Source organism: Prionailurus bengalensis, chromosome C1 (genome assembly GCF_016509475.1).
Source record: "Prionailurus bengalensis isolate Pbe53 chromosome C1, Fcat_Pben_1.1_paternal_pri, whole genome shotgun sequence".
Taxonomy (NCBI): Eukaryota; Metazoa; Chordata; class Mammalia; order Carnivora; family Felidae; genus Prionailurus; species Prionailurus bengalensis.
Window position 1 is genome coordinate 134699183 of NC_057345.1, and position 25870 is coordinate 134725052.

The following is a 25870-nucleotide window of genomic DNA, read 5'->3' on the forward strand; positions in this document are numbered from 1 at the left end:
AATAATAATATGAATAATAATAGCTAGCAATTGCCCTTCTCTTCCTCCTCAGTTCTTAGTCTCTGTTTATCCTCAAAGAAAGTCCTCTTCCCTCATGTCAGTTTATACGGTAATCAAAATATTAGTTTAAAAACTGCATTGTAACCCACATGCCCAAGAAGGGAGTTGTAGCATTAGATTTACGTTAGGGAATAGTCAGAAAAAGGGTGTTACATGTTATTTCATTGCAATCCTTTAAGGTACATATTGCCACCCATTTACTTTTGCTTTTACAGGCCTTATCAGCTTCTAATACATATAGTGTCATAACCAGTGGTGACCTGGAATTGGCTGTGACCAGGCAATGAAAACCAGTCATTAAATATTCAGGAATTTTGTGGATGCCAAGAAATGGACCACAGGGAATATTCACACCGTCAAATCAACAAAAGCTAAAAACAGGGGTCCTTTCCTCTTGTTACCTCACTGCTCTCTCAGGGAGAAAAAAAATTCCCCATATCCTTCTGAATTCTTAGCTGAGACCCCTATAATAAAAGATCAGCAAGAGAAAAAAAACCCCACATTTATTAGCATGTATACCTTACGTACACATGGGAGACACGTGCAGGGGAAAAGAACTCCTCGCAATGACTTAGAATTCAGGCTTAAATCCTATCTTAATAGGGAAAGAGGAGGAGGATAAGAGGAGAGGCCACAGAGGAGAGAATAAGTGATTTTCAGGAAAGATGAAAGAGCCCTTAGGAGAATAGATAAAAGATAGAATAGATTGTGACAAAGCCCAACTGGATGTGGTGTTGACTTCTAGTCCCCTTTCCTGTGACAAGAGTCAATCTTTTCTGGTTGATGAAACTCCCAGGGAGGGGATTGATGACAGCTGAATTCCTTTTGGGGATCTGTCTTCAGGCAGATAAGGGAGTTCAGGGACAACCTCTCCCTGTATTAGCAGTTTTTTGTGTGTGTTTTTTTTTTTAAGCCTGCAACTCAAGATAATCAATACACCACAGCGACATGTTTCGGGGGGACATATTCTGCCCCCCTTCATCTCTGACAGCATGTTTACCACGTCACCACTGCCAGCTCACTGGATTTCAAGCATAGATCCAGGCACAGACCGCACTACACAAAACATACATGCTTATGCCTTTCCTACAACTTTATGCAGTCTTTAGATTCCTAAAGAATTAAGGACAGTCTAGTTCAGAGTTCCCTAAGGCACAAGTTTGAAACAGCACATGAAGTCACTCCCCACCTTGATTCTTTGTTTCAATTCCTTTCTGCGTATTTCAAAAGTATTTGCCTTCCTCATGTAATGGAAACTTCTTGAAAGTTAAAGTTCTCTTAGGCATTTTGTGTTTTGTCATTATGCCTAACGGGGATATTTACTTACTAGAAGAATAAAATTGAGCTATAATATGGTAGATGTAATTGGTAGAAAACAGGTCAAGATACAGTGTTTGCTTTGATTATTACCAAGTTTATTTATCTACTTAAAATGTCATCATGAGTGTAGTCATGTTATATACACTCTTATTTAGTTTACAGATTGTAGCTGTATTTAAAAACTGATTTCGTAATCATTTTAATCTTTAGCCTCAAAAAATAGTAGCTATGTTTTAGTGTAGAAACTACTTACTATATGCTTACAGGTATACAAGTAGAATGTTCAAATAGTCTTGAAATTTTCAAAATGAAGAAGAAAAAGGAACATCTTAGATGCTAAAATAGAGAAAAAAAAATGGAATAGTACATGGGCAGTCTCAAGTACCCTCCAAGAAACTAATAATGTTTATGTCCCTTTCCAATTTCAGGGGAGCCTATGGTCATGAGATAGGGAAACGTCCTTGGATTACAGGAGATGAGACTATTTTAGGCCTTATGAATGACATTGTAGGTAAGTACAAAATGGATTTTTCCCAAAAGAATCATAAAGGCCTTGCCATTTAGATATAAACCTAGATTATAAAGTAAAAATCTTATTGAAGAACATCCTGATTTTCTATTTTAACCCAATAACGTAAAGAGTGAGGATACCTTTGAGACCTGGTGGCTATAGAGAACATAACTGGGTTATTTAGTACAGAAGTAAAATAGTTTATTATTTTTTCTTGTGTATTTTAACAGTAACATTTACTCTCCAATAAAAAACACATGCATTGTATTTATTTGTAATTAAATAAATCTCATAAAAATCAACTTAAATTTTCTAATACTTCATTATACATGATAAAGTAAACACTAACCTTTACCTGCTAAAATCCTAAAATGCCAAGCAGGGTTTGGCTTGTTTCAGTTTGATCCATGGTGATAAATTTCAAGTTAAAGCTGAGAATTATTAGAAATAATACGGTTGATGCTGTTCTTTGGTTTATGTGTTTCCTAAAATGAGTTGTATGTACTCTAGGTAATATTCAAGGAAAGTTTTAGATGGTGAATATGTTAACATTTTGAAAAAAGTTATTTAATTGCGGGGGCGGGGGGTGCCTGGGTGGGTCAGTCAGCTGAGCATCTGACTTTAGCTCAGGTCATCTCCTGATTCACAAGTTTGAGCCCCTCATCAGGCTCTGTGCTGACAGCTCAGAGCCTGGAGCCTGCTTCAGATTCTGTGTCTCCCTCTCTCTCTGCCCTTGCCCTGTTCATGCTCTGTCTCTTTCTCTCTCAAAAATAAATAAAATTTTAAAAAAATTAAAAAAATATTTAATTGGGTTAAATATTCAGCATTGCTTGAAATCTTGTATGATATTTACGGCATTGAACAAAAAATTAATGATATTTAAACAATTGGAGTGCTATTATTTGGAACTATTTGGAGGAAACCTCAAACTTCCAAAATGCCTTTTCAAACCTCACTCCTCTACAGACAAGTATAAAAATATCTTTATTGCCTCATTCCAATTGTATCTTGGTCAGTGATCAGAAAACCAAAGCAATGTGAGCTGGGACAAAGTAGAATTAGAGTGAAGAAAGTAAGACTTACACCTGAAAGAATTATGGCAATCGGCACACCATGTAAACCTGAGGAATAGTTTGTCTGTTCAAAAAATAATTATTGAGCCTCTGCTGTGTGTCTGTCAGGATTTGTGATAGGCACTGAGGACAAATGGTGAGTAAGTAAAAGAGTGAGTAAGAATACTCAACACCCTTATCCCATGAGGTGTCCTCATGGGACTCCCATTAAAGGAAGATACCAAAAAAAAAAAGTAAAATTAATATATATATATACATAATCTATACATAACACAAAGAAATTCAAAACAAAACAAAACAAACATTGGGACTAGTGCTTCAAAACAGAGGTAATTTCCAGTTAAAGATAGAGGACTGAACATGCATTTAAGTGTTCTTTTTACTGAATTCTCACTAAACAACTTGTAATGAAATTTAAAAAAAAAATAAAAATAAAAAAGTGTAAACCCTGAAGAACAAATAGAATAGCAAAGGAGATTATAGCAACATTTTGGGAGTTGGATAGCAGGTGGACAAATGGTAACTGCTTTTGCAAAATAAAATTAAATTAACCAAATCTTAATCTCTCAGTGACAAAAAATGGAAAGCCACCTGCTTTACACTGCAGAGCCTTCAAAAGTTTGGGAATTACAATAAGCATCTCTAAAAGTGTGAGTAAAATAGGATGAAAACAGAGAGATGTGTTGTAAGTCTGTTTAAAATTCAGTTAGAGTGCCAGCTCCCTTTGCCCACTCCATGCTGTCAGGTGAGTCCTCCCCCCACCCCCCCCACCCACCCCCCCCGCCCCGCCCCCCCGGGGACTGCTGGGTGAGTCTCTGGCGAAGGGAAAAGCAGGTTCCAAAGGGAGGATATGTATACTATATTACTCTGCTCAGGCTGCCATAACAAAATACCATAGACTGGGTGGTTTAAACAACAGACATTTTCTCACAGTTCAAGACAGAGGTCAGAAGTCCAAGATCCAAGCATTGGTTTCTGGTTGGACTCTCTTCCTGGCTTGTGTGTGGCTGCCTTTTGTGTCCTCCTCAGTTGGCCCTTCCTCTGTGCACACTCATTGAGAAAGAGATCTTTGGTGTCTCTCTTCTTGTAGAGACATCAGTCCTGTTGGATTAAGACCTCACCTTTATGACTTCATTTAAACTTTATTACCTCCTTTAGGCCCTGTCTCCAAATACAGTCACACTGGAGGTTAAGGCCTGAACATAGGAATTTCAGCAGGACACAGTTTAGTCTATAACAAATTCCTTGGTGAAAACAAAAGAGTTAAATAAATGTTTACCTGCCTCTGTTCTAACTTAGCATCCAGTATCTATGCAGGAAACTACTAAAGTCTTCTCTGTGATATTTAGACAACCTAAAGATTCTGACATGAGTTTTCCCAATACAGTGGCTCAATAGGGTCACCTTACAGCAAACCCCATCACATGCACAGTGGAAAAGACACTCATGTGTGATGTAGCCCAAATTACCAGACTTCTAAGGAAAATCTATTTTTAGTTTTGTGTTAAATAGTGTTACATATTCATAAGGTTGAAAACAAATAGAAGGGTTGCAAGCAAAAGCAAGTGCTATTTCCTGCTAGCCATTGTTGAGTAATCATTATACCATATACATTTCTGTTTTATGTGGTTATATTATAGGATCAGAATATTGACTTCTCATTTAAAATAACAGATTTAAGTACAAACTGAAAGGGATCCCTTCTATTCCTAACACATAGAAATGATAGGAAAAACATTAGATTTACAGACTTATAACAGCACTAAAAAAAAAAAAATCAATAGAAATCTCTATAGACCAGAAATACCTCCACTGCTCAACAATGTAGCAGTTGGAAGCCTGGAAACACAGTTTGGAGGCAGCACAAGGAGACAGGCTGAGTGTGCAGGGCTTGAATCCAGACCTTTGCAAGGAGCCCTGGGGTGAATCTGCATAGCTCTCAATGCCTGAGGCTGGGACCCATGGGCAGAATATTGGTCAGCCAGGGCAGGTATGAAAACCTAACATCTCCTACCAGACCAATCAGGTCCTTGAGAACACAGAGCACTTGATCAGGTGTCAGCATTATCCAGAGGAGTGTATATTCTGATGGAGGAAAGTCCTTGATTATATTTAAGGATGTGTTAAATCGTTGTTCAATAATGCTTCCATGTGGGTTCATTTTTTTTAGAAGCTAATTATATTCATTCAAATGTCTAACATAGAAATAAAAAAAACCCTGAAGAAATCCTGGATTAATTTGACCTGAGCATATATGTTTTCTTTAGCTGTGGATTGTTTTTTTCTTTACGAGGTTTGCTTTCAGAACACAAACTGCATTCTAATCCTGTTGTTTTGTGCTTAATATTTATCATCCTCTATAGACAAGTTAGGATATTTATATACAGGCCAGGCAAGTGGGAAGGTAATATTATTTTGTGAGATTTATTTATGAAGCCAATAAACCCTGCAAAAAGATTTCCTTTGACCATTTAAAAGTTTATAGCTCTGTTGAAACTTATTAAATATGCAAGTATTTTGTTGCCCAGCAAATGCATCACAGCAATCACTGAAATTTTAAACGAGCCACCTCTCATTATAATTACTAAGGAAAAGGGAAAAAAAAAAGCCCACTAACTAGTCAGATTTATTTAGACAAGTAAAAGGATTGAATGTATTAAAAAATTAAATATATATATTTATCAACTCTACTTTTATGGATTTTTCTGTGTCTTTGAAATACCATACAAAGTTATCACACATATGGGACAAACTTCTTTGTTTTTTGTGGTTTTGTCCTTAATGTTGTATTAACTGAATTACAGACAGTTGATCCTAATATGATATGGGTTGTAAAAGATAACAATTACTTCTTGAAATGAGCACAGTCACGTTTGTAGACATGGAGCTCAAGAAACATTATGTATTTTGTTTATAGATATATGATTGTTAGTATATATCATAAGTAACTATTATATATAGTAAGTATATATAATAAATGATTTACATAAGGTAGATAGTCTTATTGAAGTCTCAAGCCTCATATGACAAATACGTTGTAAAATTTCTTTTGAAATGTCAGTGAATGAAGGTGATCTTTAGTTTAATTGTGATTTTATTACATGTCTGTTTTGTTCTCTACAATTTGTGTTTTATCAGGAGAAATATTTCTACTATTTCTTATTGACCAAAGGAATATGAATTGACTGTGTCTACAAATGTGTATTATAAATGATATTTTTAAAACTTGGTACTTTTTTAAAAAAAGTTTTAGTCACTATTATCCTTCAATTTTCTTTACTTTTTCAGTTGTGTATATTAGAGAAATGGTTCTTAAGACAAGTTGAAAAATGAATAAGTTCACACTGTTTGTTTTATTAGGAATAGATCGTTTTAGAAAATGTTTTTACATATATTTGTATTTATCTTGTTTGTTGCAAATCCCACCCAGGTTCCCTTTTTGCCTGGATTCCTAGGAAATTCTGAGAAAATTTGACTGAATTGGAAGTAACAAAAACATTTAACAGTTTTTGTTTGTTTCTCATCTGCATATATTGTATTCTAATGCTATTTTTTATAATGCTCCCTCACTTTGTAACCAAAGAAACCTCAAATCCTGGTTGGAAGTAGATGTTGTATAAATCATGAAATAATTAAAATAATTATATGGTCAGCACAGTAAAGAGCAGCGGAAGTCAAATTTATTTTTGCTAGTTGCCCAGCTACCTAAATGTGTCATGAGCAAACAGACAAGTTGTATAGTTGGGGCAATGATAGAATCTTCCAGGTTCTTAAAACCACAGCCTTTATTTCACCATAAAAATTCCCTAAAAGAAGTAGCAGGAGGGTAATAAAAATTATTACGTGTACAAATTGATAGAGTAGTTGGAGAGGAGGAGGAGACAATTAGCACCTATATTTTTTCATAGACATAGAAAAGAATTCCAATTTCAGATGAGCAGAAAAACTATTAATAAAACATTTTATATGGAGCCAACAATTTTGCAAAACATGGAGTAAATTCCCCTTATAATTAATGTCGTATTATCAAGATGCTAGAAATAGAATTGCTGAAGAATATTATTAGTATTATTATTAAGCCTACTCTTCCCTGGGTGCATAAAAATCACAAAGGGCTAGATACATGCATTTCAGCTTATAAAAATGTTGTAATGTGGACATAAATTTGCTTTATGAAACTCATGGTTGACCCTCTGAGAAGCAATAATCCCTGGAAGCTGTCTCCAGTTACAAATCCTCAACCATGCACTAGCTACCTACAGAGGCGGCAGGAATTTACTACTTGAAACACAGAATGGAAAGTTCTGAGAGTTAGCCTAACTACAAACCTTATAAATAAGCAAATCCACAATAACATTTGCATCTGCTTAATAAATTATACAGAACATGGATGGCAGGTAGGAGATCCATCATGAATCCTCTTATTAAACACTAACCAGCTGGGGGCCCTATCATCTTCTCTTGGCAAAATATTTGAAATTAAACTAAAATTAGAAACATGCAGGGAAATGTTGGTAATGAACATCAGCCTCCTATATTTGACTTACAGGGAGTTGATAATGTATGTAGACAATGCTTCCCAATGTAATCTTGAAACTTTCTTTTTTTCTAAGAGAGGGTGATCTTCTAAAGTAAAGATTTTCAAATCTTGATAAGCTTTCAGGAAGTTTAAAAATGTTTTTACCCTGCAATGCGGATAGTTCTTAATGTGTCAACATTAATTCAAAAAAAGCTCTTAAGAAAAAGAAAAAGAACAAGGAAAACTATCTTGAAAGAATTTCAGTTTGTTTAATTTTTAAAATTTTCTTATGGCATGATGATGATACTGAAATATCTTAGAAGAACAACTGTTGGTTTCAGAAATGCAATTTTAATCAAAAGATAGGTCAAATAGGTAAATTTTCCTTTAAAAACATGCTAAAAAAGTCTGATTTGTGGTCCTTTGATGTTAAGAACCCTTGATTCTTCAGTGTTTTTAGGTTATATTTGAAATAAACATTTCCATTAATGTTCTGAAACTTTAATATTTGCACCATCCTCACATATACCTGCATACATATGCACACACATTAAATAGACTGTCTCCTTCACAAAGTTCACTAGCAGGTGAGGAGATCTTTTTTGTGGAGTACTTGGTTGAATTTGGAGTGTTCTAAGATGAGATAATTTTTGTGCATCCTGACAGATAAATTATTCAAGACAGTGAGGGATTATTTACAAAGAATTGATCCAACCATTAGTATGCCATTGAAAGTGGGGGTTAGGGTGGGCTGGAAGCAGGGTCAAGTGTATGTCTACATTAATTGTGCGTAGCACAAACGGTTCATTACATTCTTTACAAAAAAAAAATTAGGTTATCCACAATGAACACTGTATTGTTTAGAGGACTAAAATTTTCAAGAAATCTACAGTCATTTTAATCAGAGTGTAATTGTTAAGCAAAAATAGGATGTCTAAACTTCATCAGAAAGTCTCCCTCCCTTCCTGCCTCTTCTATTTCTTTGTTTTCATTTTGTGGTAACTAACTTATTGAATTCTTTTTTCTTCTCATTACATTCTTTCAGATGCTTCTGTATCTATGAAATCTCCTCTCTCTTTATATTACTTTTCCTTCCTTTTTCCTTTCACTTTTCCTGCCAAAATATTTTTTTGAAATAAATGGTTTTCAGAAATGATGCATGTAATTAGCTTCAGAGAATTAAAGATAATATTACGTTAGATATCTTAGATAATGTTTTGTTTTAGAAATAACAGTAAAAAATCATACCATAATGCAAAGAAACAAATATAGTAAAGCTGGCAGCATTTATCTTACATATTTCCAAAGGATTTTCATATTGTAGGAGAAGACATATGCCACTATATGCAACATAAGGTTATCATATTCATATCTATCTTGTATGTCTAGGACAAATTTTATTTAGTGCTAGGAATGTAGAATGAGATTGGTCTCACTGACTCTTGACTTCAGACGCTGTTCACCTTAACAAATGACCAGGGATATTTCTCTAACCAATTGTTTACCAACCTTGCACATCAAATGATCAAATGGAGAAATCTATCTGCTAAATGCAACATAAAGTTTTTCTTGACTACATGACTGTGTTGAAATATAAATTTCTAAGTTATAAACTTATTTCTAGTGGCCTCTCCTCAAGTGAATTTATCCTAAAATCTATCTATAAATTAGATTAATTATTGTACTTATTGTCCCTTCTTTTAAAATGGAACTCTAACAGAAATATCTCTTTGGATATGAAATATGGGATTTGTATTGTACATGTTCTCTAACACCTGGTACAGCTTTACAAACATTAAGGCACCCATTTTTGTCAGTGGTGGTTAAATAGATTTTTCCTATTCCACAGGTCTAATTGCTTTTAAGAGACATCATAAGAACTAAAAATAAGGAAGTATTATTATTGTTGTTGTATTACTCTGAGTTCTTAAGTATCCAATATATGTTTTGTCTCTCGGTCTATTTCTAGCACTCAAACCCTCCTTACTAAGAATGAGATCAAATTATGATTGTGTAGTGGATATATTAATTTTGCATGTGTTCTCCACCAGATGATACCTATCTATATTAATTATCTTGTATCTCGGTGTGTATGAATAAATCCCAGAGCTATTTAGGTCTTTGTATTTTGCTTCCTAGCTCTTTTGTCTTATAAACTACTATATGTCTCACTGCAATAACAGTGAATTATGTTTGGCAAAGTAGCTGTCTTTATTAAAGATGCGTTTTAATTGGACATTTGAAACAACCAGCTTTAAACCTGTGATTGGCCTTGATTTCTTTCGAGATACACTTACCACAAAAATGTACTCTGTGGGAATTTGGTAAGCTACCTGATAATAGGATAAATCATTTTTAGTTTACAGGAAAAAGCAAATGCTTCATTATTTTGTTGCTATTATTTACTATATCAAAAAGTAAATATAATTTTAGCTAGCTATGTGCATGTGAGTCCAGATATCATTTGGCAAAATGAGTCAAGCGGGAAAACTTCCATTTCTTTGTGATGACACATCAAATATGTCCTTATCTCTAAAAGCATTAAGGATGAAGGAGCAAAGCCTTCCTACTTTGTTTTTCCAAGTAACTTTAGCATGAATAGAAAAATCTAAATTATGATATGTTTACTCTGCAGGAGCCAATGAGAAAGAAATAGCCCTAATGAATGGTTTGACTGTTAATTTACATCTTCTACTGGTAAGTTTCCTTTCCCACCAATGTTTAGTATACACTCATTTGTAGAATCTGACATTTTTCTATCTTTAATTCATGAGCATCTGGTGGTTTACTTATTTAAAAATAAGTTGTGAGGTTATTTTCATTTTTACCAGGAAATGCTGGACTATGATAGAAAGGCTTCTTCATAATCATGGGAGAGTTGACTCTTGCTAAGAGCTTTAAAATGATGAACAGTTCTTATCTCAGAACATAAGGAATAAAAGTCACAGTGGGTTAAAAGCAAAACTGCTTGCAAGCACACAAAACAATGATGTGCAAATGCCAGCAAACACTGAGGTTTTCAGAAAGAGTTTTCCAGTATGCAGGACGTTAGCAGGGTGGGATTATGGACCAGTTATGTTTTTGTATATTAATTTTGGAGGAGTAGCTTAAAAAAGAATTAAAAAATAAAACTAGCTTGGAGAAAAGGGATCTAATACCTTAAATGAGTTACTGTATTTAAAGTGTTTCATACTGCCTAAGTACTTAATAAATATGTATACCTTAAGATGTCAAATATATTCTTGATTTGGAATATGGTGCCTATAGTAACTGCTTGATGCTTTGAAAAATATTTTCATTTTTTTAAAAATTTTTTTTCAACGTTTTTTTTTATTTTTGGGACAGAGAGAGACAGAGCATGAACAGGGGAGGGTCAGAGAGAGAGGGAGACACAGAATCGGAAACAGGCTCCGAGCCATCAGCCCAGAGCCTGATGTGGGGCTCGAACTCACGGACCGCAAGATCGTGACCTGGCTGAAGTCGGACACTTAACCGACTGCGCCACCCAGGCGCCCCAATATTTTCATTTTTAAGCAAGTTTTTGGAAACATGTCTATGTAACCAAGGTGCACAATGACTACATTAATATTTTATTTTAATGAAATGAAGAAATGATTATGAAATATCCCCAGAGGGACATGTTCATGAATTATGTTAAACATGATGGTAAATAGCATAGTTTTAAGTCAGACGCCCTGGGGTTTGATTCTTAGCTAAGTAACTTAATGTCTGTTTGACCTTGGACAAGATTTTAGTGATTTCTAAATCTTCATTTTCTCCTTTGTGAAAATGAGAACAAGAGTACCTACCTTGCAGGTATACACGAGGGTGAAATGTGATATGTGAAAATTGCTTTAGCACTTGGCCAATGATTAACACTGAGTTAACAGCAGCAATCATTCCATTGCTATTGTTGTTATTGTTATCTTCTAGGAACTGTGGGGGGGGGGAAAGAAAGGCCCCCTGAACAAGTAAGCCACTTCTCCCTGGTGCCTCTAAAATGCCAAATGTCTCATGTCAGGCCTGAGGTACTTTTAGTTGGACCTAAAATAAAATCTTATAAAATCATAAAGCAGTGGAAATATTATGTACCAGAAACCAAATCAACAGCCTAAGATAAATGAATATAAATAAGATTTATATAGAACATGATATTTCAGCCTCATGATAGAGAAATCACCATTAAAAGCACTAGGAAGATAATTTATCAATTAAAATTTAAGTAAAGTTTGAGAATTTGTTTTTATCTGATTCACATTGTCTCCCAAATTTGCTTTTCCATTGATAAATGTAATGAACCAATACCTTTATCTTTTTTGTAATTCATTGGAAATAAGGCTAATTGGCAGAGGTACCCTTGATAGACATGCAGACGTGTAATTAAGTAATGCTGGAGATGTGTAATTAAGTAATGTGGTATACAATGAACACAGGTATAAATTGTGCATTAATGCTTTTCTCAATAAATCCATTTCATTGCAGCTATCATTTTTTAAGCCTACACCAAAACGGTATAAGATTCTTTTGGAAGCCAAAGCCTTCCCTTCAGATCATGTAAGGATTCTTCAAATTATATTTATATTCTTTCTACTCTTCCTAGAGGAGCACACCATTTGCCTGTTTTGAATGTTTATTCACTAATCTCTTCTAAGTAATCTTACAATAAAAACATCTGTCAAGTGCTTTTGATTAGGCATTTTTAAAATATAGAATGTAGCTTTTTTTTTCCTCCTGTTCAAGTAAAACATGTGTTAGGGGAGGAAAGGATTGAATAGGAACATTGATTTATTAGTCTTTTTAAAAACATTGAGTGAACTGCTGGTTTAAATCAAGTGCAGTTATAAATGTTTTATTAACTCTTGTTGCTGTTTTATTTTATGAAATCAATCAATACATACCCCAGTGCTTAACCCTTCAGCTACATAGAATAAGGATATAAACTTTTATTTGTCGATAGCATGCTAGCATAATTATTGCTGCTTTATTATTGAAAAAAAATATTAAAGATTAAAAATTTTTTTTGTTGTTCATTAAATCTTGCTACTTTAAGAAATTTGATTGTTCCAGACAGAGACACAACTAAAAGTGTATTGCGTATTTCAGATTTAGTGCTAGACAAATTTGATTTCTGTCTTTCTGTTATCACTGCTAACTATTCTAACCCACATCTTGTAATTTTAAGTCATTTAATCATATTAATAGCCATTACTTCACTAAAAAGGATGAAAACCCTAATATTGAGAAAAATTCAGGAACCCTGTAATTTCCTGTTCCCATTCATATCCTGTAGGTTCAGGGAAGGGAAATTTCTGATCTTCTTTCCTTTTATTAGTTACTCTTTTTAGGGTAAAGCCTTTCTTTTTAGGGTAAGCCCTTTTTATACTCTAGTTCAAACACAGCAAGTCCACAGTACTCACTCTGGTTATTTTGTAAGCTCCATTTTTGACTTAAGTTAGGTGACAAAACATCTTCTAAAAATCACTTGGAACACCCTAAAGTCTAGATGAAAAATGTAGTGCTTCAAGGAATGTTCATATTCCTGTGTATAAACTATATTAAGCAGTTCTTCTCTGATGTGTTCTGTTTAGTCACTTTTAACCTTGACCTTAAAGTTAATATAATAGTGTGCTTTTATTGTCATTTTATTATCTCTTTTTGGAGTTATTTTAATGTATTTCTGTGCATTGGACTTGATTTAATAAATCATTCTTCTTTTCCAGTATGCTGTTGAGTCACAGCTTCAACTACATGGACTTAACATTGAGAAGAGTATGCGGATTGTAAAGCCAAGAGAGGTATGAGAGAAAGATAAATAAATATTCATTATGTTTCTATTTGGGATTGATTTTTTTTCTTCAGTTTCCTCAAAAGTTTATTATCTTCATTACTTTAATAGAACTTTCAAGAAAATATAAAAGACCTATACTTCTGTTACTGTTAGCTAATTTGGCTTACAATGGAGAATTAACTAAGAGGTGTATTTATTTTCATGTTTCAAGGGATAGTCATGTTACAAGCAAACTATTTTCCTTTGAATACCACTAGAGTCTCTCATATTCTTCAGTGAGATGGAAAGGATGGCAAATTACATATATCATTTTCAGTTTCAAGCGCCATAGCTTATGGATGCCTTTAAATATTGTTGAAATATCTCTTTTTACTCTAAGTATCAGATGTTGTCCTTTGTGCTTGACTCAGAGCAGGTGTAGAGAGGGATATGGTTTAGTGGAAAGGACTTGGGCTTTTCAGCCTGGCTAATACACTCCACAGAAATCCCAGACCCATCAACTTATCGGGCAAGGGACTTTGAGATAGTTACTTTATCTCTCTGCAATACCTTCATATTTAAACAGGTAACAAAGGAAATACCTAATCAGGTTTGACATATGTTTACGATCTAAAATACTGTGTACTTTACATTAATAGAGATGTATGTAAGGCTAAGTTGCACAAACTTTGACATATGAACCTTGTAGCTTGTGTAATTTGGCATCAAGAGATCTACACAGAATAAATTGTAGGTCTCACAAATGATGCTCCCAGGCTATTAAGCCAATGTTGAACAATTATTTCTTTCAATTCAGAATACTTTGAGAAATTAAAATCTACTCCATTTAGTTCTATTTGCCAACATGCAATAAATTAATGGAATGGAAAGTTCTCATACCTGTGACAGCATATCTATTCATACCTCATATAAAAATTGCTAATTTCTACTAAAAATGAATATAGCCACTAATTTACCAGATGTTTTAATGTTAAGAGAGACAAGTGTTGTGGAACCTCATGAGTTAATCATAATCTTGGGAGCATTCTTTAGCATTACGAGATTAGAGAAATTCAACATCAGAGAGAACCACATTCTGCCATTAAAAAATATATTTCTTATTTGCTTTATACTGAATCCTCAAATATATAGATTGTTAATATATAATACTTCTATTAATCTTCTTTTTGAAATTATGGTGGACAAATATATTAGATTCTTCCCAGAAAAAGGTTTTGGATTACCATGCTATTAATTTTACTTAGAATTTTTCTTATAATTACTGAAATCATTCTTTTTACATATAAAGTATACATCAGTTAACAATTTAGAGATTTCAGCATCGATATCATTTTTATAGATTTCAATTTTGTAAACAAGTTCCAAGCTTCTAGTAGAAATTAAAGTGTGTGCTGTATTTGTGATATATATGTGCCTAACATGGGACATAGTAATGGACAAATAGCAACAGTTACCAAAAATTAAAATAACTGAAGGAAAATTTATGAATACCTTAAGGAGTTTCCCTCAGATATTAATGGAGTTAATTATACTTTGACTTCAAAACTATGTCAGATTTAGCACAGTAGAAAATTCATAAAAACTTTATGAATGATTAAGAATGATTAGGACAAGTAGATACTTTGTATTTATTTAGCTGATTTCTTTTTGCTCAAGTTGTTTGCAAGACCAAATCTAAATTAATTAGCCATTTTCTCTAAGTAAGCAATAATTAGTCTTAGCTGGGGATAAGTAGGGAAAACTAACCTTGATAATATTGACTTTTATTGATATTTCCCTTCATTTTTGGATCTTGATCCTTAGATCAATGTGGAGGATAGTTTCTCCTTAAAGTAACAGAAAATATTGATTAGGTTATATTCAGATGAAAGATCTATAAGGATTTTTTATCCTGGAAAAAATATTGTGATAGGTTGATAAATGAAATAATAATTTTCAAGAAATTTTCGCCATTTAATGTTTCATGGACTTCTAGTACTTTCTGATACTTTACTGGATGGGAAGGAGGAGAAAACAATTCGTAGGTATGGAGATACTGAAGATTAATTGAAAAACTGAAGAAAAAACTCAAGTGAGTAGGGTTTTGCAAAGACTTTACTTTATAAACATTTTTTTTACTATTTTATTATCATTTCTTATAACAAAAACCATACCAAAATTCTGCTCTCTTGTCAGATTTTTGAAGACCATTAATCTGAAAAAAAAATTGTCTTTGATTGTTCTTAGGTGGGAAAAGTTCAAGGTGAATTTTATTTTTTTTTATGTTTATTTGTTTTGAGAAAGAGCCTGCATACTCACACATGTAGGAGAGGGGTAGAGAGAGAGAGGGAGAGAGAGAGAGAATTTGACGAATGCTCCACACTCAGTGCAGAGCCTATCATGGGGCTTGATCCCAGGACCATGAGATCATGACCTGAGCCAAAGTCAAGAGTCTGACGCTTAACTGATTGAGCCCCCAGGTGCTCCATCAAAGTGAATTTTAGATTGGAAAATTTGAAGTGATAAATTTATTATTGTGGATTTGGTGTAATTTGTGTCTAACTTGACTTTAGGGGGAAGAAACATTGAGAACAGAGGATATCCTTGAAGTAATTGAGAAGGAAGGAGACTCAATTGCAGTGATCCTGTTCAGTGGGGTACATTTTTACACTGGACAGCTCTTTAATATACCTGCCATCACAAAAGCTGGACAAGCAAAGGTATGCATATCATTTTCTCCTTCCCACATTGCCCAAAAAAATCACTCTACTGAGAAGTATGCTAACTGCACATTGTAGTGAAATCTTTTTGTTTGCACCCATGTAAAATTATTTCAACAGTTAAAAGCAAAACAAAACAACACAGTAAGTCTTACATTAAAAAAAAAATCTGTAGTCTTTTGCTTGAGGCATCTCTTTTTAAACCTCTTTTTGTCACTTCTATGGCCTCACTTCCTTACTACCTTCTGCTCTCCCAAAGTTTGCCTCTAATCAGTAAGACAGGTGAGGTTTCTGCATGCAGGTGATGTCATTTGTACTAAGTTATGCCATCACCAGGCACCAGACAGAATACTTCAGAAAATAACTGCATATGCCAGGATTGTTCGAAACACAACGCTACTACTTTGTCATGCTATATCTAAATATAACTCAGTTCTCACTTAACCCTAGGTGCTCAAAGAAAGGGAGATGCAGAATAAAAATTAACAGTCGGTTTTTACACAGTGCACTTTTAAAAAGCCACTTTGTTCTTAAGAATGTTGAGAAATTATTATCCTGCCAATAACGAGAATTTTTCCATACGTATTACTAAATCACACTTAAATTGCTTACTATTTTGAAACTGCATCTTTTTATATAAGTGTTTATCAAAAAGTGTTTTTAGTGTTTGTTTGCCTGAAAAAGGAAATCAGAGGATCAATGTTCAACAGTTACAATTTGTATTTAAAATCCTTACATAACAGTTCTATGTGATTCAGCGATGAAATTATGCATTTAAAAAGGTGACAATCGAATTTTCTTCTGAACATTAACAAGTTATGGGATTAATATATGTGTGAGGTCTAGTTAATATATTCAGTTATTGAAGCTAATGAATAGAACTAATGAAAAGAAATTTAGCACCGTTATCCGCCGTCTCTAGGAATTTCCAACCACGGCTTCCAACTGGTTTGATGGATAACTGTGAAGGTGGTGCATTACGAAAGATATAAAGATAATGTCTTCTTAATTTAGGCTTTAAATGTTAAACACCAAAATAAAGAGAGGTCAATAAAAAATTATATTTTTCAGTGCTATGCGAATAACCAGCAGTCCCTGATCCCCTTAGTGTACATGCATGTCTCATTAACCTTCATTGAAATGAGGCAGGAAGATAGAGAAGAAAGACCACGGGCTTTGGAATCACAGTCTGAGCTTTAAACCTTAACTAGGTCATTTAATTGTTATATGATCTCAGGCAAATCACTTGACTTTTCTGAGCCTCTTTCACAAGTGTTAATTTGGGACAACAGGACCCGCTTCATAAATCCAGTGTTGAGAAGGAAGAATGTAAAGTATCCACTGTATTGCACACATTCCACTGTTTAGTTAGGGAACCCTCGCACCTTCTACTGACCTCAACAAATACAAAGCTATGGAGGGTGGCTCAGATATATATTTTCTTTTATTTCCCATTTAAAAGCAAAATAAATTTGTTTGCTTAGGTGCCACAGGTAATTCTCATTCTTAACTACTTTGGTTGCTAAAACCGTTCTCTTGGTATTTTTCAGGCTTTCTTTTACTTAAAAAGTATAATAAATGCCTGCCACATGAAATTCTCATTGAGCTTTCAGTCAAATGAAGGTAGGAATGAGCAGTTCCATCTAAATGTAACTGCACAGAAGTGACAGAGACTATGCGAGTGAAATGGTGACAGAGTAGACTTCAATTTATCCATTATCAAAATTATTCTAACACTCATTTATACTCTTTCTTGCTAGACAATTTCCCACATTCCCAATGGATGTTGAGAAAAGTTATTTGAAATGTACACTTAGATAGCTCTCTTGGGTGGTCTATGAAGATAAAGCTGAAGACAAAGGCAGAGAGAAAATTAAAGGTGTCAGTCAAAAATGAGTTAGGAAATCCTGGGGAGAAAATGGCATAAAAGAGTCACTGTGAGAAATGGCTAAACAAGATTTAAAAAAGAAGAAAGTTTCCAGAAATGAAGTATGGCAGGAACCAAAATGATCTTGGGATGGAACAATGAAAGTCAACAAGAATAGTTTTTATTTCAAAATCATGTGAAAGGAAAGTGGGGACAGGAATTGCACATATACGAAAATGAGCACACATCATAAATAAGTGGCTTGTTGAGTTATTCTGAACCCTTATAATCATCATCCACTTTAAGAAACTTCTAGAACATTTATGCCACTCAGAATTCTTAGTTGTGCCTTTTTCCAAAGGTACCACCAAAGGTACCACTCCTGACTTGTAGCCATTTATATTAACTTTGTCCATCTATAAACATGTTAATATGTCCTCTTTTGTATCTGTCTTATTTGCTCACTATTATGTTTCTGAAATTCACTCGTGTTGTATGTAACAGTAATTTTGTGGAGATTTTTGGTAGCAGTAGTTTTGTTTTTCTTTTCATTTCAGTATATTGTTATAGTGTATGAAATAGATCACAATATTTTTGTTTTCCATTCTTTTTTTAAAAAAACTTTTTTTTAATGTTTATTCATTTTTGAAAGACCGAGAGAGACAGAGCACAAACAGGGTTGGGACAGAGAGAGAGGGGGACACAGAATCTGAAGCAGGCTCCAGGCTCCCAACTGTCAGCACAGAGCCCAACACAGGGCTCTAACTCACAAACTGTGAGATCATGACCTGAGCCAAAGTCGGACGCTTAACCAACTGAGCCACCCAGGCGCCCCTGTTTTCCATTCTAATCAAGACAGATATTTGCAGTTTATTTCTACGAGGGCTATTGCAATAAATGCTATTCTGAACATTCTCGTATATTTTTTTAGGTAATCATTCACACCGATTTCTGTTAAGTATATATACTTAGAATTGAAAATCTTGGAAATAAGGTATACATATGTTCCATCCTAATCAATAAAACCAACTTTCCAAAGGGTTGTATCAATTTGGTATATATGCCTATCAGTAGGTATGAGAGTGTCTGCTGCTCTATATCCTCACCAATAGCCAATCTGATTAGTTTGTAATGGTAATGCATTGTAGTGTTAATTTGCACTTCCCTGATTATTGATGAGGTTGGGATCTTTCAAATGTGTTTTTGCATGAGTACTGTCTTTTATGAAATACTTGTTCAAGTGTCTTGTCCAATTTTATATTTGGTTATGTCTTTTTTATTTGGTTGTAGGTGGTATAGAAATTGATTTTGAAGCATAGAAAAAATACAAGATTTCTAGTGATCATCTAAAAATTAAAAATAATTAATGAATCAAAAGAACAGTTGATACTATAGTTTTGATTCATGTAACAAATTTCAGATGCTGAGGCTTTTCTTAAATGAGAAGGCCTGAGGTGGTGACAAGTGGGGCAGGCCAAGGAAAATTAAACATAGCATTAGGTTAGAGAATCACATTATAAGGGAAGGTCAGCATACAAAAATAGATCTTAATTTGAAGATACATTTTTATTTTTTCTTTGAAGCCATCTACTTTATTTCATATTATTGGCCAACCCGCTATTTTGGAGCTCTGCCTTACGTCTCTATTTCTAAATTTTCATATTCTGTTACTTGTTTCTACTAATCATTTCTTCTTTTCTACACCCACTGAATGTAATTGTTCCCCATTGTCCTTTGAATTACTATCCCTAGAGATTTTAACCACTGCCAAGATTCCACTCTCACTGCTAAGTGAAACTACAGGGTACTCCCACACTCAAAAATGGTTATTTATGCTCATCTGTGCCTTAAACCTGGAAATACTACATGCACTTCGAAGTCAGCATCCTCTAGTTTGTATCCCCCTAAAATGTCCCTACTATTTCATGCCACCACCCTTCTGGACCTTTACAAGCAACTCTAACATGCTCCTCTTCTGTGCCTTTTCAACCAATCACTTCTTAATTCCATCCTCTCAGGTTTGGTCTTTTCTTTTTTTTCCAGTTTTTTTTTTTTTTTTATGTTTATTTATTTCTGAGACAGAGAGAGACAGAGCCTGAGTGGGGGAGGGGCAGAGAGAGAGGGAGACACAGAATCAGAAGCAGGCTCCAGGCTCTGAGCTGTCAGCACAGAGCCCAACACGGGGCTTGAACTCACACACTGTGAGATCATGACCTGAGCCGAAGTCGGTCGCTCAACCGACAGCCACCCAGATGCCCCTGGTCTTTACTTTAACATTCCTAAATCAATTATGAAGTTTTTAAACTTTAAGAAACAAAATCCCCGTGGGAAATTAGCCAAAAATTAGGAACTTCTTTTTCCCATCATTAAAGATTTGAATTAGAAGCCTTCTGGGATGCAGTAAGCAGTTGAGTAACATCTAAATGGCATCTCCAGGGCTCTCTTGTTTTTCTTCTTAGGCTTCTCACATCACGGTCACAAGACAGTTGTCCCAAATCCAGATATCACAATTCTATTTAAGGCAGAGAGAAGGAAGGAAGGAGAAGTAGCAGTGCAGCTTAATCTATCCCTTTCATCCAAAGTGCAAAATTATTCCCAGAAAAAGCTAGCAGATTTCTGCTTATGATTCATTGCCTTCTGAAGTGGTAGCTTCAAAAGAGCATGAGTAAAGAAATTTTTAACCTTTATGGTCTTATAGTAGAAAGAAGTTAAGGAAAAGGGGTTGGGAAAGAGTTTGAGTTACTAACCCACAGTATTTCCCATTTTCACCCTCATGGGGCATTTTTTTAAAAACTTATTTCCTCTTTCCTCTTCCAACCCTTCCTAATTTTTCATTTTTTGCTTACTTTCTTTTTCTTTCTTACTTTATTTTCTACCTCATTTCACAAAGCATTTGAAAATTATTCACAGGAAACTGATTAGGCAACATAATGAAATATAAAGAGAGAGAATAAAGGGAGAATCTCTGGATCATCTGGAGAAATGAATGGACTCCCCATAAATTGTAATTTCTTAATTTGGATTAGGATAAAAAAAAAGGTAACAAATAGAGATTATTTTCAATGGAAATTCTTTGTATATTAGGTAGACTGGGTCTTGATAACAAATAAATAAAGCCATAAATGCTTTCACTGTGATAGATGTCCTTTTATTGTCATGCAGCGGCCAGGAATTCACTTTCTCTCATGAAGTGATCCAGGTTTCCAATGACTCAAGTTTGTGTCTGAAGTGGTAGCTTGAAAAGAGCATGAGTAAAGAAATTTTTAACTTTTATGGTCTTATAGTAGAGACTTGTATACCCTGGAGCCTCCGTCTGGATTCAGCCAAAGGAATGGTATAAAAGGATGTGAATGGAGCATACGAACTTCTTAAAAGCACTAACCATGACAAAATTTATTTCCACTTATATTACATTGGCTAGCACATGGACATTTCTGGGAAATGAGCTATATTTGTACACTCAAGAATAAGAGCTATTAGTTTTGCCATACCTGGAACTCAGGTGTTTTGTCTTGCTGAAGGAGTAGGATACTTATTCTGAGGTGCAGGATAGCATTTGCATTAATAAAAAGTTTAGATAGTGGAGACAGAGTCAGACCTGGTCTTGCGTTTATGTCTCTCCCTTAGTTTATCATAGTTTGGCTGTCTTAATGAACTTACCAATGTCACTTCACTTCTCCATTAATAACTGGGGAAGGTAAGAGTGCCTGTTTCCCAAGAGAATTAAACAAGTTACTATTCTCACAGCACTTAGTATTTAGTGCTTAGTAAGTACTCAAGTAAATGTTAGCAATTACCAATATATGAGAAAAGTCATATTGGAATATCCAATCTACCAGAAAAAGAAATAATGGATCCTTAGACAGAAAGTGAAATATTCAGAATTTTAAACTAAAGACTCTCACTGGACACTTCCATACTGGAATACAAAACAGTAATCTAAACAACATGGCTAAAACTCAAGAGATTAGATTGAAATTTTATAAGGTTAGATAATGGAATAATAGAAATTGTAATAATCGTCTCCCTAAAAAAACTCAATGCTAACTGGTTATACTCCACCTTCTCTCTTCCATGCCATATAAAATGGCCTACAACATACTGGAACTCATGGTGCTGGGCAGACAGTGGGTGCCAATAAATATTTGTTCAATCAGTGAATGATTGATCCCCTTATTTATCACATTTTTACACTATATTTCACTATACTTCTATGCATTCTAGCATGTTAGTTTTCTTTTAGCCTACTGAAAATTGAAATGCAAATGATGGCTAAAAAAATCTAAATCTTGCAAACCTGCACTTTAATTTATTAGCTTCTACCTTGTCCTGTGTCACTTTCCACTGAGGATGAGTACAGACATCTCTTAGACCTAATCATAAGCTGCTTAAATTATTAATAAATAATAATCACTAGTAGAGCCCAAACAATTTGAATAAAAAGGAATTAATTTTGGATCCAGAATAATGTAAGACAAAAGCCGGAATATAAGTGAAAACACCATTCCTAAAAAGAAAGACATAGTCTAGCTTTAACATCACTTAGTAAAATCTGAAACATCTAAACAACACTCACATATAAATGATCACCTTATCAAACTATCCATTTATCTTTAAGGAAGGGCTAAATTCTTTTTTTTTTTTTAACGTTTATTTATTTTTGAGACAGAGAGAGACAGAGCATGAACGGGGGAGGGCCAGAGAGAGAGGGAGACACAGAATCTGAAACAGGCTCCAGGCTCTGAGCGGTCAGCACAGAGCCGGTCGCAGGGCTTGAACTCACGGACCGCGAGATCATGACCTGAGCCGAAGTTGGCCGCCCAACCGACTGAGCCACCCAGGCGCCCCAGGAAGGGCTAAATTCTTATTAAAAACAATTTTCAGGAGACAAATGATTGACCAAGCCTCAAAATTCTGCAGAAAGCTTGGCTGAGATGCTTCTATTATTAGAGATTGGGCATCAACTCTGTAAAGGACAATTATGATAGAATAATATCAACAATACTTGCATGGGATTTGAGCAATGGATCAGCTAGGAAAAATTAGTACCAAATATGTTTGTATATATAACTATAATATAAATTGGCATGTTGTATGAATTTTTATGCATAAAAATTAACCTTTTCCAAAACGGTTTAATATTAGAATGTTAAATATTAATTAATCTTTACTAGAAATGGTAATGAATACAACTATTCTATTAAAGTCACTGTGAGCTCACCTAATATGATCTTCTCATTAGTGCATAAGGAGAATCATGTCTCTATACTCTCTACAGTAGAATGACATGCATTTGGTTCTTGTATTCATTCTTTTTATCAGTAAATATTTAAGTAGTAACTTATAGTAATGGAGGTCCAAATAGAAACACCTAATTTAGCCTGGAGTGTCAAAGTGATGACCTTCTGGGACAAGATGAGACCCGAGCCAATTCTAGAATTATGGATAGGAATTAACCAGGTAAAATCCCCTCCAGGTACCTAGCTTTGTGTCAGGGCCATTCCAGACAACTAAACAAAAAAAAAAAAAAAAAAAAAAAAAAAAAAGAAAGAAAAAAAAATTGATTAGATTGCCAGAAAGCAAATACTTTAGTATAATTTGATTGTACAAAAGATTGGACAGTTAGAAAGGGTATGATAAGAAAGGAATCTATAAGATAGACAAAGGTAAAGAAGGGCTTACTGAGCTTTATTATACATCTTGAGCTTCTCCCTGAAGACCCACAGAGAGCCACTGAAAGCTTCTAGACAGTAAAGAAACTAGAATTTGTTTTAATTTTAAAAAGAAATTTCCTGCCTACAGGAATCGGTAGGAATGCGATAAGCATGGACAGAAGTTAAGAGGCAATTGCAGTTGCTTATACAAGAATTTGAAAAATCTCTATCATGATACAGTTCAACACGGGGGTACCAGATACCAGACTTATTTCATGCTACATGAAATATTTTTCAGATCTCTCATAGAAATCATTTTTATTTAACTTTATTCTCTCAGTCATGTTAAAAACAGGTTTTATATAAATATCAGAAATCAAGCGTCTGTACTGAGCTCCTGCTGTTTCACCCAGATTTGGTTCTATTCACAGAATCCAAGGATAAAAGAAAGACGATAGTGTAGATATACACATAGAAATAGAGAAAAGGGGAAAAAGGCCAGAGATGAGATGAAATGTCCCATTAACTAAACACCCATTACTTTGGGAATAATGAAGGATTATTCTACTCAGAAATACATAGTAAACTGTATCTGTAGTCTTAAATTCATCCAGGTTGGATCCTGCAAACAATAAGTCAAAATATATTGATGAAGATCAGGACCCAAGAATCTAAAAATTTTGAGTTCTTTCTAAGAAGTTTTCATCAGAGGTTTTAAGTTTTTCATTAGATGGATCGTGTGAGAAAGACAGATTAATTCTCAAAAAAAGGGGGGGGTATTTTGGATTCAAGACATTATTTTAGAATTACAGAAAAGGGAAAAAGCAAGCCTCCTCATTGCCAATCAGGATTGTTGCCTCTGTGGCCACTCCCATCAAAGCCATGGTAGATAACTATTTCTCTGGATCTAGCTTTATTCAAACATTTTGCCCCCTCCCCCCCCAACTCCAAATGAGACACTACACTTAGGGTTTTGTTTTTTCTTTTTTTGTAGTTGATATGCATTTTATAAAATACTTCAGTTGTCTAAAACCTAGGCTATTTTCTCCAATATCCCATTGTTCACACCACTTGATTAATCAAAGGAAGAGTAATGTAAGTCTTTGTTAAACTGGAAAATGGAAGTGTTTCAACATGAAATATATACACTAGTTCTAATTTATTCACTGACCACTGTAAGAATGGAAGGGCAATTTTGTGCCTCACAACAAGGAAAGTGCAATTTCAAAATACCTTTAAGCAGAAAAAGAAAAAAAAGTCCTCAACAAAATATGAGAGATTTCCCTTAATGTCCTCTTCACTGTTCCCTCCTTTAATCACTTAAATTATTTATGCAAACAAGATTAAAAATATCTAGCCTCAGGGCCCCTGGGTGGCTCAGTCGGTTGAGCATCGGACTTCAGCTCAGGTCATGATCTCGCAGTTTGTGGGTTTGAACCCTGATTCTGGCCCTGTGCTGGCAGCTTAGAGCCTGGAGCCTGCTTTGGATTATGTGTCTCCCTCTTTCTCTGCCCCACTCCTGCTCACACTCTGTCTCTGTCTCTCTCAAGAGTAAATAAACATTAAAAAAAAAAAAAAAAGAATATCAAACCTCAGTTGAGTGAAGACAAAATGTTCATTTTCTTAGTAAATAATCTATCTTAAGTAAGGTGGTGAACAAAGAATATTACTATCATATCGTCCGTAAAAATAAGCTTCAAGGGAAGAAATTAAGGATGATATCTTCAAGAATTATCCTATGGACTCCTCTGAAATATTATCAAGTTCAGTATATAAGTAAATTTACATATATAAGTAAATCTAGTTGAGAATTTTGCCATGTAAATTGACATAGCAATCACTGGAAAATACCTTATGAAAAATCGTATTTTCATTTCACATCTAAATGGGGCTCTAATATAGGTATTATTACCTTGTGATGGATAAATTAAAGAGTTGCTTCAAATCCACTTTGTAACAGGATGGGTAGATAAAGCGAAAAGTAAATGTTAAAAGTCACCATGCCTTTGAAAAGACAACTGCCCGTGTTTGGGAATACTGTATTAGATCCATGTGTCTGATAGATCTATATATCTATTAGATGCCCTGCCTCATGTTTGTCCCACATGATGACCACCACACTTCTGCCATTTGTGGAATAAAATCCAAATCACTTGAGCCTTTTATGATTTTGCATATACCTAAATTATCAATATCACATTTGCCTCTGTTCTCCTTCATGTAACTTTTTTCAGCTAACCCAAATGTTTCATAGGTTTCTTGCCCAGTGTCATACTTTCTGTTTCCATGCCTTTATTCTTAGCTTTTCCTCCTCTTAGAATTCCCACATGTGAATTCTGTTCTTCCAGCTTAACCACTACTTGCTTTACAGGTTACAAG

General features: G+C 34.4%; 1 protein-coding gene across 1 annotated transcript in view; it reads left to right on the forward strand.

The window, feature by feature from the left end:
- KYNU (kynureninase) overlaps positions 1-25870 on the forward strand; it is a 110652-nt gene that overhangs the window by 28933 nt on the left and 55849 nt on the right. The window contains exons 4-8 of the mRNA XM_043576626.1: positions 1809-1891; positions 10119-10180; positions 11966-12037; positions 13204-13278; positions 15824-15970. Coding sequence (XP_043432561.1) covers positions 1809-1891; positions 10119-10180; positions 11966-12037; positions 13204-13278; positions 15824-15970 — 439 coding nt within the window. The remainder of the gene's footprint in view (positions 1-1808; positions 1892-10118; positions 10181-11965; positions 12038-13203; positions 13279-15823; positions 15971-25870) is intronic.